The sequence below is a fragment of the Etheostoma spectabile genome, chromosome 20 (genome assembly GCF_008692095.1).
Source record: "Etheostoma spectabile isolate EspeVRDwgs_2016 chromosome 20, UIUC_Espe_1.0, whole genome shotgun sequence".
In the NCBI taxonomy this organism is placed as follows: domain Eukaryota; kingdom Metazoa; phylum Chordata; class Actinopteri; order Perciformes; family Percidae; genus Etheostoma; species Etheostoma spectabile.
Genome location: NC_045752.1, coordinates 18729280 through 18745965, shown reverse-complemented (window position 1 = coordinate 18745965; position 16686 = coordinate 18729280). Strand labels below are relative to the sequence as shown.

General features: G+C 42.2%; 1 protein-coding gene and 1 long non-coding RNA gene across 3 annotated transcripts in view; one reads left to right on the top strand and one right to left on the bottom strand.

The window, feature by feature from the left end:
- The window catches only part of LOC116669953 (uncharacterized), a 16383-nt gene extending 734 nt beyond the window's left edge, over positions 1-15649 (top strand). For both annotated transcript variants that reach the window (XM_032500106.1, XM_032500105.1), the window contains exons 2-5: positions 1506-5565; positions 6090-6213; positions 6716-7609; positions 9330-15649. In XM_032500106.1, the coding sequence (XP_032355997.1) occupies positions 2103-5565; positions 6090-6213; positions 6716-7609; positions 9330-9912 (5064 nt within the window). In that variant the 5' untranslated portion in view covers positions 1506-2102 and the 3' untranslated portion in view covers positions 9913-15649. The remainder of the gene's footprint in view (positions 1-1505; positions 5566-6089; positions 6214-6715; positions 7610-9329) is intronic.
- LOC116669972 (uncharacterized) lies at positions 8314-16686 on the bottom strand. The gene is made up of 3 exons (XR_004326919.1): positions 16592-16686; positions 16552-16558; positions 8314-8326 (listed from the first exon to the last, which is right to left on the bottom strand). It is a non-coding gene; the product is annotated as an uncharacterized LOC116669972 (long non-coding RNA).

The window sequence follows — 16686 nt, the reverse complement described above, 5'->3', positions numbered from 1 at the left end:
GAAATAGAGCAGGTGGCAGCAGCAGTGATGACAGAGAGAGAGAGGGAGAGAGAGAGAGAGAGAGAGGAGAGAGGAGAGAGGATGCTTAAGAATGAAGGGACCCTAAAAAGAAAGGGAAAAAGATAGGGAGACTGGGAATGATTCTCAATGATCAATAGGCTCCTTTGATGGAGCTCAACTAATTTGGCGTCACTAATGCATGTAAATTAGACAGATCTGACTCTTTAGTGTGACATTCGAGATGGATGTCAGCATGGATATTCCAGGACTACTCTGGAAAGCTTTCTGAAGATGTTTTTTGATAATTGAATGTCAATCTTTTTTTTTCCTTTATGTGAGAAAAAGAAGTCTAAATGGAGTTTTCGAACCAGTAAATTACTATTCATTCCTCTTTTAACTTTGATTCCCCTCTGAACTGGTTCAAGTGTGGTGAAACCAGTCAGTGTCGTCCTGAGGTTGCCAGATCTCAGTATGTGTGGTTGATGACATGCCTCTGTGGTCCCAACGTGTTTTAAATGCCTTTTTCTTGTGATATAACTTTCCATGAGCTAATCTATTTGAGCTAATCATCATACTAAGTACTGCTGTCATGCAAAAAGATGGAGTTAGCGGGCTGTAGATGAACAATAACTGCTGTAGATGAACCAGTTTGGTACATTTAAAGCAGGACATCAAATCAAATTTTCACCAAAGAAAATTCTCATATTGAAGAAGGGAATAGCTTTGAAGGAATATTGACGTCATCTTGACGTTATTTTTGGCACCAAATTTGCATGGGGCTTTAAGGCTGCTTGGGGCAGGCTGTTGCATCTTTCCCACTTTAAAATGGTTGCTAAGTTTCCTTTTGTTGTGTTGGATGTGGACAGTTTTTTCACCCTTCAGATTGTCGAAACTACTGTTATTACGTTTTAAGATATAACTTTTACAAATGGACAAAAGGGATTTGCCAACAAAGTTGCAGTATTTTTGCTTGATCTTAAACTCATTTTGAGAAGGAAAAGTTCTACATAAAGTACATTTGAGTATATGTATTTCCAATTTCCTAATCTATAGAGGAAATGGTTTTCTACTTTTGCTACCATATGTGGGCCAAACAACTCCTGGGTGGATCCTACAATTCCAACAATGCAACCAAATTGTGTCTTTCATTAGAACCCCACATTTCAAGTTTGTCACCCTAACTTTCTATGTCACGCCCAACCTGACCTAACTCTGATGACATCATCAGGGTTATTTTCACAGAGAATTTCATTCAGAGCCACATTATAGGACATTATAGGCTACTGTACAACTGATTTCACAGGTTGAGTATTACTTCTGTGAGACGTAAACTGAGCTTTGTGTATAGAATTGGTGGAGTGGCCCTTTAATTGGATGCATCAGTGATTTTTAACTCATTTAATACTGAAGATTTTAATATGTCCACTCACTTAATTATTTATGGAAAGACTTTTTTAAAGCTGCCTTCCATTCAAATCTTTTGTTGTTTGCTTTGTTTTCCACAGACAGACGATGGTAATCAACAAACACTGCCAGAATGAAAGGAGAAGATTTGTGTGCAGCCTTTCTGTCGCTTTGTGTCTGACTGACTAATGCTCCACTGGAAAAAGACTTCATTGGCTCTGAACAGACAGCCAGAACAATGAACACCTAAAATGAAAACAAATGCGGACATGTTGGGAAGAGCGTGGGAGAGAAGATGAGCTAAGAGCAGTAAACCTTTGGATGTAAAAACTGGACATATTTTGTCTTATATTTTCATGTTTTTCTTCTAAATCTGGTTGGAGTATTATCTCGTTTACATTGTTTTTATGTCATGAAACTTTTGACAAGCAGTTTTTTTTTTTTGCAGCAATGCCATACTTTGATCAAAATGTTGTCCTGACAACAAAAATGCTTCAGTATTTTACCATAAAAGAAAAAGCATTTCTCTTCTGCCATGGCCCTCTCAAAACCAGCTGCCATGCATCTTGCACATATTGAAATTTATTTTGCAAGCTACATTTTTCAGAATTAGTAAAATTAACAAATTCACAATTCACTCTTCAAACTTCAACCGTGCCTCCCACCAGTCCCTCCCACCGTCAGCCATCCGACCAATCATGGGCAAGCCTCTTAGCCGTCCCGGGTGTTTCAGGAAGAGCTCCTGCTGCCTGGAGAAACATGGAGCTGGGGATGGAGGATTGGGAGGGAGGGCTGGGGGAGTGGAAGGGGGATACGGAGACGGCTACATTCCCCAACGATCCATATACGATACCATGTGCATCAATCAACAGATTGACAGCCATCACCATCACCCTGGAGGGTCCATAAGGCGAGACGGTGGATGTGAGGGGAGTTTTAGCTACTCTGCAAGCGGCTCCCTAAGGGTAAGCAGGTCTCCAGCTGACATGTTCGATTCGCAGCCCCGCTCTCTAACTCCGAACCCCTCGTTTGTTCGACGACTGGATGAAAGAGCCATCTTTGATTCATTGAAGCTTGGCGGTCAGGATGTTGATGGTGGTGGCTGCCACTCGCCAGGATGTATCAACCGATCAGTTTCTCCCTCCGTGTCATCATTCTCGGCACCAGGAGTGTCCTCCTCCTCATCCAAGAAACACCACCATCCCCACCACCATCAACATGGAGACAGTACAAAGAGCAGAGATGGCCGACATTCTTGGAAAGTCTTCACACCTCCAAAACACCTGGAGTGTCTGGAGCTTACTACAGCCGATATGATGGACAGAGGAGGGGGGTATCTGAACCCAGGACACTACCCTCCCCCTGGGGGCCAGTCTTCCTCTCTTACCTCCCCCCTCATTTCCCCATTCTCCGGCTCACCTCTTTCCTCTGGTTACCATACTCCGGTCTTTTTCTCCCCTGCCAAACCTCGCCCCAGTCAGTCTCAGAGTTTGCGATGTTCCCCTCCCCAGGTCATCCAGCCAAGGCATTACTCCCAAACCCAGAGTCTCAGGCTGTCACCCCCCCAGGAGCTTAGACGATCTCCCTACCGTGCCCCGCTGGTCCAACTGTCTGCTCATGACCTCGAGCAGGAAATGAGGGACAGAGGAGGAGGATGGGGCCGGAGTGAACGAGAAAGAGAGTGGGAGAGAGAGAGGGAAAGGGAGATGGAGCGAGGGTGGGCCCAGCGAGAGTGGGAAAGAGAAAGGGAGAGGGGGAGGCTGGAGAGGGAGAAGGCGAGAGAAAGGGAGAGGAGGGAAACAACTTTTGGCACCTTTGGATATGGTCGACCAGTACCTCTGCGTTCAGACAGAGACTCTGTGTTTTTAGAGCACGACCAGGTTCTAGACACAACACCCCTGTTGCTCCCTCACCCCTCCCCCTCCCCCAATGCTGCCCCCAGAATGGGCACTGGCGCAGTGGGTAGGAATAGAGCCGGGTCAAAGGTTGGCCCTGAAAGTGTAGGTGGTGGTATGGTTTCAAAGTTTGACAACGGGAGTGTGGGTTTGGTGTTAGTTGACAGCAAATCTGGGTGTGGGCAGAGGATAGTAAGTGAAGTGGGAGTTGGAAACATGTCAGAGGCTGAAATCAGAGCTGGAATACAAGAACACCACAGAGCTGAAAGTTGGAATAAATATGATAACGGATCCAGGGCTAGCAGTAAAAATGGGTCAGAAATAAGAATGGGCTCCCAAGTGAAAACAAGACCAGGTGGACGGGATCTGGAAGGAAAAGTGCAGTCTGGGGTGGAGATTGAAAATATGGCTCCAGCTTTGAACAAGGAGGGACACAGGGGAACAACAAGGAGTGGAGAAAAAACTGGAAGGGGTGTGGCTAAACCAGAACCTACTGCTGAGACTATATCTTCAACTGTGACTGACATTAATAACAGGATTGGGCCTGGAGATAAAGTTGAGATTGGAGCTGGACCTGGTCTGGAGATGAAGCCAGAGATTGAGGCAGGGGTTGAGGCTAAAGTTATTTTAAGGCAGGTGGAGAACAGGACTGAAACAGAAGCTGGAGGTGTAGCTACAGTTAACAATGAGGTTGGTTTGGCAGCAGAGTCCAGGGTGGAAATTAAAGAGACAGAAGTTAAGATTGCTCCTACATCTGAGCCTGAAGCATTACTAGTGGCTGGGGTTAGTATTGAGACAGGGACTAAAAGTAACATTGAGAGTGGGGCCGTCGGTGAAACCCAAAACAGCAACAAGGCTACAGAAAAAGCTCACATAAGTGTTGAGGCTGGGGATAAAACTGATACTGCCCCGGCAGATCAGGCTGAGAAAAAACCTTTGGACATTAATAAAATTAAATCTAGCCATGTAGAGAAAGGTTCCAGGTCCCACAAGTCCAAATCATCCAAGTCCAGCTCTAGGACCCGACCTGGAACGGCCACAGGGCTCCAACCAGGCGTGGTCAGCCCTCGCCTAAGCAGAGGATTTGGAGACCTTGAGTCAACAGACCTTAAGTCTGAGGGCATCGAGTCCACTTGGCCCCGCCGAATCATGGTCAGAAAGAGGACTGTTCGGCAAGGTGGGGCACTCCACAACCTCCCTATCCTCCCCCCACTCCCCTCTGTCCTCTCAGCATTGGAGAAGAGGCGCCCACTTGCCCAACTCCACCCCCGTCCAGGCCACTTCTCAGAGAACCCACTAACAACCATTATAAATGCTACAAGTATTGTGGGACGATGCTCACTTAAAGAGCCCTCCCATCTAGAACTAGGACCGGGGGCCAGTTTGGTAGGCAGGGCTTCCCTGAAGGAGCAGAACTTGGAGCAGTGGAGGGTCTGCAGAGAGCAGGAAGAACCCAGGAGAACCAAGAGCAAGGAGAGACAAGCAGAGCAGAGTAAGGAGAAGACTGAGATTGAGGAGAGGAAGGGGAAGGGGAAGGGGAAGGATGAGAAGCGAGACAAGGCGAGGACTGAAGAGAAAGACAAAAGGGAGGAGAAAGTGGGAAAGGAGAAAGAGATAGTTACTATCCAAAAGGGGCTGGTGGAGGAAACCAAACAAGAAAAGTCAGAGAGAAGGGTTAAAGGGAAAGTGGAAGAGGATGGAAACATAAAGGAAGATGTAAAAAAGGAAACAAATGTAGAAATAATGTTTGAAAAGGTTGAGGATAGAGAAATGCAGATTAAGGATGGAATACAAGAGCGGCATCGACAAGAGTTGGAGGAGGTGGTGGCTAAATCAAAGAAAGAAGAAGTTGAGGTGGAGGGAGGAGAAGGAGGCACATTTGGAGATGAAGAGGGGATAGAGAGTTGGGACGTTGTCCTTGACATGGTCAACACATTGTGGGAGGATGGCTGGGAGAAAGGGGGAGCAGGAGGAAGTGGTGATACAGATTCCTTCTCGGGCTCCCTTCAACGTTGGCCTCTTCTCCGGCCCCCGATTGGCTTTGGGGGCTCCCATCCCCCCTCCTCGGCTGCTTCGGAGCTCAGCCTGACGGAGTTGGAAAGGAGAGCCAGGGAGCTGGACTCAGACCTGGAGCACCTTGACCTGTCTCAGCCCCAAAGGGACACCCAGGATTTATACCAATCACTGCTGGAGCCACAGAGGGAACGAACGGACATGTACCAAACACACCCTGGGCCGCAGAGAGAGAAAGTTGCTCTCTTGACAGGTATTAGTTGGATTTTATGCATGTTTGTTTTTATTCTTCCCATATTTCATTCAAGTGCCTGCAATAATGCACTAAATTTCTACGAGGTACGAGGACGGAACCCTGGGGTACACCCTTTATTACACTGAGAGAGCTAGAGGTGGTGCCTTCTGCCTGGACACACTGTGATCTGTTACCCCACAATATGCTGGACGTGGGGAGGGGAGTTTTGTTTTTTTCATTAAGGGGATATCAAGTCTTAAAAAAAAGTTTGGATTGGGGAGTGCTTGATTGTAATGCAACTGGTGGACACCATTTGCTTTTCCTACCTCAGCTCTACCCATTCTCCACCATATCTAAATTAGAATTTGTCTATTCCTGCAAAAAAAGCCTCAGCTAAAAACAGCTACTAGGCAAACACTGCTCTACTGGCTGTGATCAAATATCCAAAGGCTTGAACAGGAGGGTAATGAATGGTATAATGTTTTAATTGGATTCACCATGTATCATGGTTAATTGTGTTAAAACTGTGCTCTATTTACCAGGAATGGGGAACAGATCCCAGGTCAGTTTGGAGCTCAGTGCTAAGGCCTCACCAGCTACAGACACAGACAGACCTCCTGTTGATTGGTCAACCAAATCTGCTGGGACTTCCACTGTTGGCAATAGGTAAGTAGGTAGGTAAGTAAGATGGTCAATATTAAATATTTTTAGAATGTGGACCATGTGGATTGGGCAGGTTGAAATGGTGCTGTACAACATTTGCAATTTGGGGGCTTTTGCTGACAAGACCTATAATAAAACATTTATGGCTTTAATAAGCTTAATATCTCTTTACCTAATCATTTCATCAATGTATCTAATTAACTTAAAAGTAAGCTTTGTATGTTTCCCTTCTTTTTTGCAGTATTAAACTACAGTAGTTATATTTGTTCTGGGTAACATTTGTGGTCTGGAACATTTTCAAGCTTTCAATTTAGAGACATAAAAAATCGAAATGCTCTGTGAGGCTGACAGACCAAAAAAAAGCAATGGCCTTGATCTGAAATAGTACGTTACATCAAATTTGATGGCATCTGTGGTAAGCAGTAATTGGTAGAGAGAGAGAGAATTAGAAGTCATTAGATCCACATGAGGATGTAGTCAATTGACTGCCTTGTATTTTTTCTAGCTCTACCAAGGAGGACAGCTCTCCAGACTCCAACCTTACGCTGGAATCCGACTCCAGTGGCGTCTTCCTGTCCTTGTCCAATCAGAGCCAGGAAGAAGCCGGTTCTGACAGCGACCAGCCAATCAGTGGCTCTGACCTAGGCAGTAGCAGCACGTCACTGGAGAAAGACGGGGACGATGTAGGGTTAAAGGAATGGGGGAGGGAGGAGAGTGCAGAGCTACAGTGGTGCTACCCATCACTCCTCGACACTTCCTTGCATGAAGACAAAGAAGGAGATAGCGGAAGAGAGAAAGCAGGGAATGGAAAGATGGTGAGAGATGAAGAGAGAGGGAAAGATGAGAATGGAAGGTGGGTTGGTAAGATAGGTTCTGTTTCAATCACTAAGACCCCACTTGACCACGCAGACAGGGAGGGCCCCACGGCTTTAAATGCCCCACAAAGTGAAGGGATACCACCCAGGAAAAAAGTGACCATCATGGGAAGTGACTTTCCTCTTCCTCTGTCTCCCTCAAAACAACCAATCAAACACCTTCTGGATCCAAATCAGAAGCCAATCAGAAGCTCAGGCCTGGACTGTGGTGACTTAGATCCCTTTGTCCAATCGGACAGCTTTGTTTACCTTGCCGTGTCTGCAAGACCTGCCTCCCAGGGTGAAGTCACCACACTGACAGAAGTTCCCACCCAAGATATAAAACAAGACAGTGTACAGCAACATCCAGATAGCATGAAAACACACTTGGACCAGTCAAATAAAGAATGGATCGCCAAGCCAACTCATTTTGCCCCCCAAAAACCAGAGGAAGGAGACTTTCTGTGCACTGACAGCTTTGTCTACCTGGCTGCTCCAGCCTGCCACCTACTGGGCCCTACAGGAACCGCACCCTACAGCGGAAGGTATGCATATCTTTTGTGTTCGCTGTAGCTATAATGTTCGCCATTGTCTTTAATATGCAATTTTGTTCATTTTGATCCATTCATCCATCTAGTTTCTGCTCCGCTTATCCTGGTCCTGGTTGCAGTGTCAGTCAGCTAAGTAAGGTAGCCCAGACATCTTTCACCCTACGCCATCCGGCTCTCCCTGAGGGATACCAAAAAGGTTCCAGACCAGATGCAATCTGTGATCCCTCCAGTGTGTCCTATGTTGGGCTGGGAGATATGGAAAAAATCGGATTTCACGATCTTCTTGATAATATACTGTAATATTGATATTATGACAATATTATAGGGCTGACAATTGGTGCTTTCACAAAATATTTTCACAATAAAAAAAATTCTCTAAACAATCTTAGTAATGTGGATATAATGACTAAGTGGGTAAAGACAAATAGTAGAACAGCCGGTAAGTTCAGAAAATTGCATCACTATACTTTAAAACCAGAAAAAGACAACACTTATGCCATATTACAATATTACGATATCCAAAGTCTAAGACAATATCGTCTCATATCTTAAAATCAATGTAGTATTGATATATTGCCAAATCCTAGTTCTGGGTCCTCCAGAGGGTCTCCTCCCAGCTGGTTGTGCCGAACACCTTCACAGGAGGCATCCTAATTAAATACCAACACCACCTCAACTGACTTTTTTTGACACCACGTAGCAACAATTCAACTTCTTCCAGGTGTCTTAGCTTTCTCCCCTTGCTTTGTTTCCATTCGGGGAATGCCTGTCCGAGGCTCCTGTGCGCAAGGATTTCAATTCCCACCTACAGAGTACTTTTTTTCCCCATTCTAGGGAGGCTCAGGCATGTGGAATCCCAGTGGCCCATGTTGAAGAAGAAGTTGTTTTGAGGTTTGGATTAGGGGACTCTTAAACCATCTCAAGAAGGGCAGACAGGGCTTAGCCAAGGCTATTTTGAGCAGGGGAGGAGAACTACTGACCAGGATTCGGGACACTTTGAGAAACTCTTGAAACTGAATACAATGGTTTACTATTAAACATACTGTGATGTCTTCTTGAGCCAATTTTCTGGAATTCCATTCCCAGGCTAAAGCATGCTTTGACACACAGTAATCACTCATCTCATTTCCATTACAAACTCATTGTAGAGTGTTTTTAAATTCCCCACACAAGTCAGCACTAATACTATTTAAATCTTTGTCATTTTAACAATACGAAAAATTGCTTGTGTTAGAATTTCAATTTTCTGCAGCATTTTTAAAGCAGTGTTTTAGTAAATGTAGTAAATACTTCATTTACATAGCAATTTTCTAGTATTAACGACCACTCAAAGCACTCTGAACTACAGGCTCCATTCACCCTGTTTGCACACCGGTGGCCAAGGCTAACATACAAGGTGCCACCTGCTTATCAGATACACAGCAGTGTTTTGCCCAAGGACACGTCTACATTATGTAGACTGCAGGGGCCAGGGATTTATCCACGGACCTCCTGAATGGTAGACAACCGCTCTGAGCCCTGAGCCACAGTTGCCCAGTGTACCATTCAAATACATATAAGAATTCAGTTACTGGGGAAATATTTGGAATTGTTTTAATCAAAGATTGGTGATGGCTGGGGCTGTAGATGCCAGTGATTACTTTGGTCACTGCAATTCAACATTAATGTAGTTTAATATTTTACTCTTTTTATTGTGTTTGTTGTGCTTTTCCAGGGAGTCAGACTCAGAGAGTTCCGGATCTGGCACTGTTGATATGTCACTACTGGGCTGTGGCTCAGTGGCAGGGGATAGTGACTGGGACTCAGACCTGTCCGACTCCGATCCCAGTCGCTCCTCCAGAACATCTGCTGCTGGTAATAAATCTGCCGGCGTATCACGGCCCAAGCGGTTGCCTGCTGAACCAGGCTGGGACATGTTCGGAGAAACCACCGAACCTGAAGTGCTAAGCGAGCTCTTTACAGAACAGGACAAAAACAACAATGGCATGGCAAGGAAAGTTACCGGGGTCACCACCAGCATGGCAGATACACCAGCTATTCCCATGGCAACTCAGCATGTCACTGCGCCAGTGAAACGGGTAGAATCAGTAGATCAGTCGTCAACTACAAAGAAGGTGACATGGCAGTTTAAACCAGCCCAGAGGTCAGTCTGCACAGGAAGCAGGAAGGATAAAGAGAAGGAAGGTACATCATCATTGGTAAGGTTCACAGAACTTGAAGGAGGCGATTCCCATAGAACCCCCCCTTCATCTTCATCATCTTCATCATCGTCACCATCGTCATCGTCTTCTGGTTGATTTGTGAAGGAAAGGTTTTTTTTGTTCAGTCGGTTGAGAGGAGGTTTTATTGCTGAAGCTGGGTTTTGTTTTCCTGGCTGCAACAACTACATATTTTCTTGGCTGTACATTTTTTATTTTGCATCTAGCTGCTGCCATTGCCTTCTTATGACCTTCTAAAGGCTGCATAAAAGACTAGTTAATTGTTGCATTTTCTTGGACTACTCTACACAATATAATATTTAATCAGTTTAAGTTTGAGATAGTGTGAGACTCAGGCTAAACAGAAACCTTTAGGTTGAGATTGTGTGGAAACATTGCCACTGATAGAACACGTAGGTAAGATTTGCATAGTGTCATTCCTAATGGATTTTTCAACAGTCAGGCTTGATTTATTAGTTATACATTATTCTATCTCTGAACAAGAAATATAAATAGTACTGTGGTTTTTTTTATTCTATTGAATGTACTGTAAAGGACATACACAACTACAAGTGAAAACAAAATTCACATATGAGGCATTCCCAGTGGTTTGGCTTGCTCACCTGTATTTACACATTATTACAGTGTTGGAATTTAGTTACAATAACATACAAATGATTACAGTTGGAGAAAGGAATTTCTGTCGGACACTGCCATTGTGTTATCTTGTTTATAAGGATCTAACAATGTAAATGTGTCTCAGGTCTTATATCAAATTACACTTCCTTCCTCTATGTAATGCCTCACTTCAACACCTGCCCTTACTACTTCATATATATGCTTTTAAAACCGCCTGAGGTTGAATTTTACAGTGTAAAATGTATTTTATAATCACATCCAACTTTACAGTGTATTTAACAGTGTGTCAATAATATATTTTGAAACATTAAAATAATTATAGAGCGATATATATATATAAAACAAATAATATATATATATATATATATATATATATATATATATATGAACAAATAATAGAAGGATTTAGTAATAACATTTAATTTAAATGTTTTTATTTATAAATTAAATTGAAATTGTCAATGTTAAAATTGGGCAATATGCTTACAAATTCATGCTATATTCTATGTTTCAGATGTGGAAAGTGTTGCCTGAGTGATGTGTATAATAATGGCTGAGTTTAATTTTATTTATACAACCAAATACTAATTGTAAATGCAGTCTTACACTAATTTAGAGGTTCTATGTTTAACAATTTCAAACATCAATTTATTATCAGGTAGCTCGGTATAATGTATACACAATGAGACATGATAGATAGCCTTTGTCTCACACCAGTGCTAGTTTTAGTGCTAGGAACTTCATTTCCAGTAATCCCCTTTCTTTCCTGTTTCTCCACGCCTCTGTGGCATCTTGGGCTTTACTGAAGAGGGTAAACATGTTGGAGATGATTTGCCTCTCACTCCCCTCCACCAATTAAGAGAACATTTTACAGTCTTAGCTTTTTTGCATTGAAAGTGAAGCAATCCAGAAGATTTTTATACAAATCCATGTCAGTGGTACTCTGGAAATCCAGAGTTCTCACGAGAGAACAATTTGCTCAGCGAGTTACTCTGGCATCGAGTAACACTGCTCATTAACTATGCCCTTGTAGCCGAGCTGCACCAATCACATCGGTGTATCTGATGTAGGCGGGGCCAGAGGCAAGCTAAACCCATGATGACAGTTTAATCTACCAGTTAGCTCCGCTGGTAGCTAGCATATGGGGCTCTGGATACGTCACCCTGTGTGTTGTTGTGATTGGTTGTAGTGTTATCCAATTGCGTGTAGTGAGATTTTCAAATGCACGCTTGGTGCCGCCCCTCGAGATGGGCAACTTTCATTACTCGATGCTAGATAATCTTTGAGATTTGGGTCTGGATTTCTAGGCTATGTCAGTGGCACTCAATGTAAAATGCAGTGTGGAGACCAGTAGAGCTGCCAATCATCCCAGCAGTGGTTCTGTTGTTGACTAATTATACTAATGTTTCAAAATGAATGTGGTAATCATTTACTGATGTTAACAACTACACATGTAGCACCTTTAAAAGAGAGCACAGTGCTAGCAGATTTATCCTATCACAAATGTGACAAAGGAAACGCGTAAGGTTGACAAATCCTTATCACTTAATCAATAATAATTATCTTTACAATACGATGTGGCTATGGAAGGATGTGTGGGAAGTTAGGTCCCGGCAGGCAAATGTTTCCTCAGCAGGTGCACTCATGCATTTTTAAATATGCACTTGAATTTCAAATTGGGCAGTGGGAGGAAACTGTTTGAATTATGACAAACTCCACGGCAAGTAAATTTGTCTTTGTGTTATCAGTGTTGAACGTCAAGGTAATGGCGCTACATTTTGAAAGGTGAATCTATTTTGGGGATGATGCAGCCATATTTTTTTTGATTTGACTGCAACTGATGTCGTAACATTGGTGTTTTTTTGTTTTAGTTTTTTTCTGCAAACTGAGAACTGTTGCATTGTGCAGCTTTAACTGCTATTATGGACATTGAAATTTGCCGCCAGTCCCTGTTCTTAATGATGCTGCTCTGTGCAAACCAACAGGATTTAGTAGAAGTCTAAATGCACCTGTCTCGTTTAGTAATAGATTTATTATTTATTGTTTTATATTTTCTGGTGTTTTCGAGCATATATTTACAAGTACATCCATGAAGGAATTACATACTTTGTCAGCAGTGATCTGTATTTTTAAAGCTGCAAGATTGTGGGAATGTCTTAGGAAGTGAATGTGTTACCAGGGATTGAGCTAATGACTATCAAAGGTTTGACATGACCACAACTTCTGTCTACTTGTTATTTTCTAAACCATGTCAAAATGCATTGAATGTACAGGTGTTGAGATTGTTATAAAACCTTATAGCAGCAGTTTTAAAAGATGAAAAGTGATCTGTGTGGACATTTTGGCATGGATTAACGGCACAGATTTGTTACCTTGTTGCCTATTACACTTCCATGGCAGGGGAAACCAACCAGTACCCATGTGGTTCAGGTTTGACCTTCCCTTTGTTGTGTATGTCAGTTTGTGGTAATTTGATTAAACACAAAATTATGTAAGAAAATGCACCATATAACACTCAAGGGGGGTATTAGGCTCCGCAAAATCCGTTAATTGTGGACTTGCAGCGCTGGGTTAGGCTACTTGAAAGTTATCAATAACTTATTACTTACTGAAAAAGATATTGCTTCACTTTACTAATTATTCAGCAGAAAAAGTATGTTAGGCTGCATTACTTGATTACTTTGGTTATCCTGCCCAGCTCTGTCCGAGGTGCCTTTAAACAACTCCAAATTCTCCACACCCAGACCGTTGTCATTGCCTGGTTGTCAAATACTGACGCTTTGTCACAATCTTTGTCAGTAACAGTTGTTCATTAACTTAAATCAATCATTTTTAGCCTTGCTTTTTTGGTTTGAATATTACAAAAATAGTTCCTGTACATCAGACTGTCTGCCATTGGTGTTGCTTGGCAATGTTTGGTAAAACAAAAAGGACCATGTTTTACAAGGTTGGGTAAAGACTTTTAAAATTCATACAAGTTTTAAAATTAGAAAAGAAAAAAAATTCACTGGTTGCTTTAAGCCTTGTATCATACGCAGTTGAAAACGTCAGAGAATAGGGCTATCGCTAACGCTAACGCTATGTAGCTAGCTCTCTCGCTTTCCCTTACACAGGCTGCGTCTCTCTCCTCCGGTCACGGACACACACACACACAACTCGTTTGTTCTTTATCACTGTCTCTTACCTTTCCCATGTCTCTAGTTTTCTTTTTCTTCTGTTGCAGTTTAGCTCACATTTCCTCTCTCCTTTCGCCTGCAGCTGTCCCTCAGACCTTCCGACTGTTAGCTTAATGCTAAAGCTAACAGATTTTAAAAGTCCTCTCTTTCCTCCACCTACAGTACCCTTGGTTGATTTGATATTCCAGAACCACATAAACATCCAAAATGGAATCTGCCGGGTTATTTTTGATCTATATCTTGTTGATCATACATCTGACAACAGCCCCAGGCTCTTAAGCTAAGCCTTTTGCCTAGACTTTGGGTGCCACAAACAGGTTATGGTGTTTACCGGTTACAGGCTACTGTACGGTTATTAAAAGTTGATTCACATCTCCCAATCATAATCAATAATTCTCAGTGGCCATGGTGTAAACCAATACAATAATAAAAAAATATTTGGGGTCACAAAGTAAATTCATAAGTAAATGCATGTCTTATTTGATGTGGTGCCAACAAATCTGCAATTAATCAAATTACCAAAGACCTTTGACGCACAGTGAACCTGGAACTTTTGGGGCCTCGGGTCATGTCCAAGCTTTGTTTAATCCAGCTTTGCATTTTGTTATCTATGAGTGCATTATTAAATTCAGGTAGTGTATCTTTTAGAAACATGAAAGAATTAGCTCTTGTTTGAAAGTGTCCAAACTCACATTGTGATATTGCACATAGTCTGGACACAGTCCACTCACATTTCACATATGGGCACTATAAAGGCATGGAGCGGGTGTAGGTGTTATGACTATGAGAGACACCATTTTCAATGATGCAATCTTCTTTTTATTCTGCATGAAAAATTGCATTGTAACTGGGGTTGCACAATAAGAGGAAAACGTCTAATTGTGATTATTTTTGACTGACATTACGATATGATTCACGATATTGGAGGGAATGATAATTTTTGAATCATTCGCATGGTCATTGAAAAATATTAAACTTAAAATGATTGTAGTGTGATGGTTGCGAGGCTTTAGTCTGTTGGATACAATTTCTAGGCTGGGACGTCTCTGAAGCACCACAATGCTTAATTCAGAATGGTTCAACACATATTTTGCCTTTAAAAAAAATATTACGCCCCCATTTGGATATTGAACTAGTCCACATACAGCTATACTAGTCCATATATTTCTATATGAATTGTGCTGCCCCAATTGGTAGATTACCGTATAGATCAGGTTTAGAGCCAGTTTACCCCTGCAGCTCCACAGTTGGGCTCCAGGCAGTTTCTTGGTGGTTCTCTGCCAGCTCTGGCATGTCATGTACGGAGAGCCGTGCTGTTTATTTGAAGCTGACTTCTTTTTGCTGTTAAAATGGGACAAGGCCATGGCATTCATGCAACTACATGGACAAACTGTCTGGTGTTCCCCACTGCCTATTGCATCACACCAGCCCTTCGTTTCTTGCTGAGGTGTCATGCAAATATTAATTAAATCTAACCTGTGGGAGATTTTCTCTATTAAACATTTGGCACTATGCTGTGTAACACTTGAAAACCTGGTTTCTATTGGAATAATAGCAATTTTTTTCAAACCCTACTGCTTTACTGTCTGCTGGATAGATTGTCTTAATAACTCAACTTTAAAGCTCACACATCGGACCAAAGGAGAAGATGGGCCAGATAGTTTTCTGTACAATTTTTTATCAATGAAACAATCTTTGATTTTCCACTCGCATTAAACTGTGGCAAGGCATCTAGTTTCACTGTGATATATTAAGCATCCATTACTTTACATCTGCACTGACTTTTGTAAAATTCATTAATATCAGGCCTTACGCGTCATAATAACAAAAATAATAATACTTTGCTGTTCATGTTAATGCTGATCCCTGTTAAAGCTTATTGGTGATTAAGAACTAAGACCTGAGAGACTTCTTAGTGGACAAAGATGATTTATGTAAAATCTTATTGTGTACCGTATTCCCAAGCCTTGTTGAAATGCATTAATGTGCAAATAAAGACTAAACTTGATGGTGAACCATGACTCACTTTGGCCTGTTTGGTGTCTGTCTCAGCTGTCAATTGAAGGATTAAGTAAAGAAAAAAAGGAATTTCTTCTTTTGAAGGTTTTTCATTTCACTGATATCAAAGGCAATTCTCTGTTTGGTCACTCGTCACTGGGAAAAACTTCACTGCACTGCTTCAGTGACACTCAACTTAATTGCCAAAACATTTCTATTACTGCAACTTCTTCATAACACACACACACACACACACACACACACACACACACACACACACACACACACACACACACACACACACCCTGCGGTGCCATCTGTGTATTGAATAGTACATGGTGTATGAGGAGTTGTGTCAGTAATGTAGGTCTGTCCATCTATTTAAAGCTGATTAATTAGAGCACTTTGAATAAGGCCAGAGAGAGAAAGAGAGAGAGAGAGAGAGAGGGAGAGAGAGAGAGAGAGAGAGAGAGAGACCACCATTATGAATAGTTCATCTATGTACCTGTACCTCAGCCACCACAGGGGCTGCGGTGATTTATTGAGCCAGGTGACACAGTCTGTTTGTGACACAGTCTGTAAAAAAATGCGGCCAGATTTACTGTAATTCTTGAACTAATTTAATCAAACGTTACAGGATCAGTGCAGTCTACAAAATATGGGGGACTGAATTCAAACAAATGTTCTGGTTAAATATAAATGCACAAGCTGTTGTATTTTTTTATGTGTCACTCTCTTAACACTGAGGTGGCAACAAGTCTACATCACAAAACAACCATAAAATGTCTGCAGGTTGCGATTCTTCATCCATAGAAGTTGTAAGTGGAGGTCATGAACAGGCTGAGGTGTTTTGGATGAATTTTGATATTTTTGTTACTCATCTTTCTAAAAATAAAAAAAAATGTAATCAGCAGGGAAGGTTTACATATTTACTCAGTTTGATTTCAGGCTTATTCATGCCAAACTCTACCCTGGAAATCCATGGTTCTCACGAGAGCACAACTTGAATTTGCTCAGCGAGTTACTCTGGCATCGAGTACTGCTGCTCATTAACTATGCC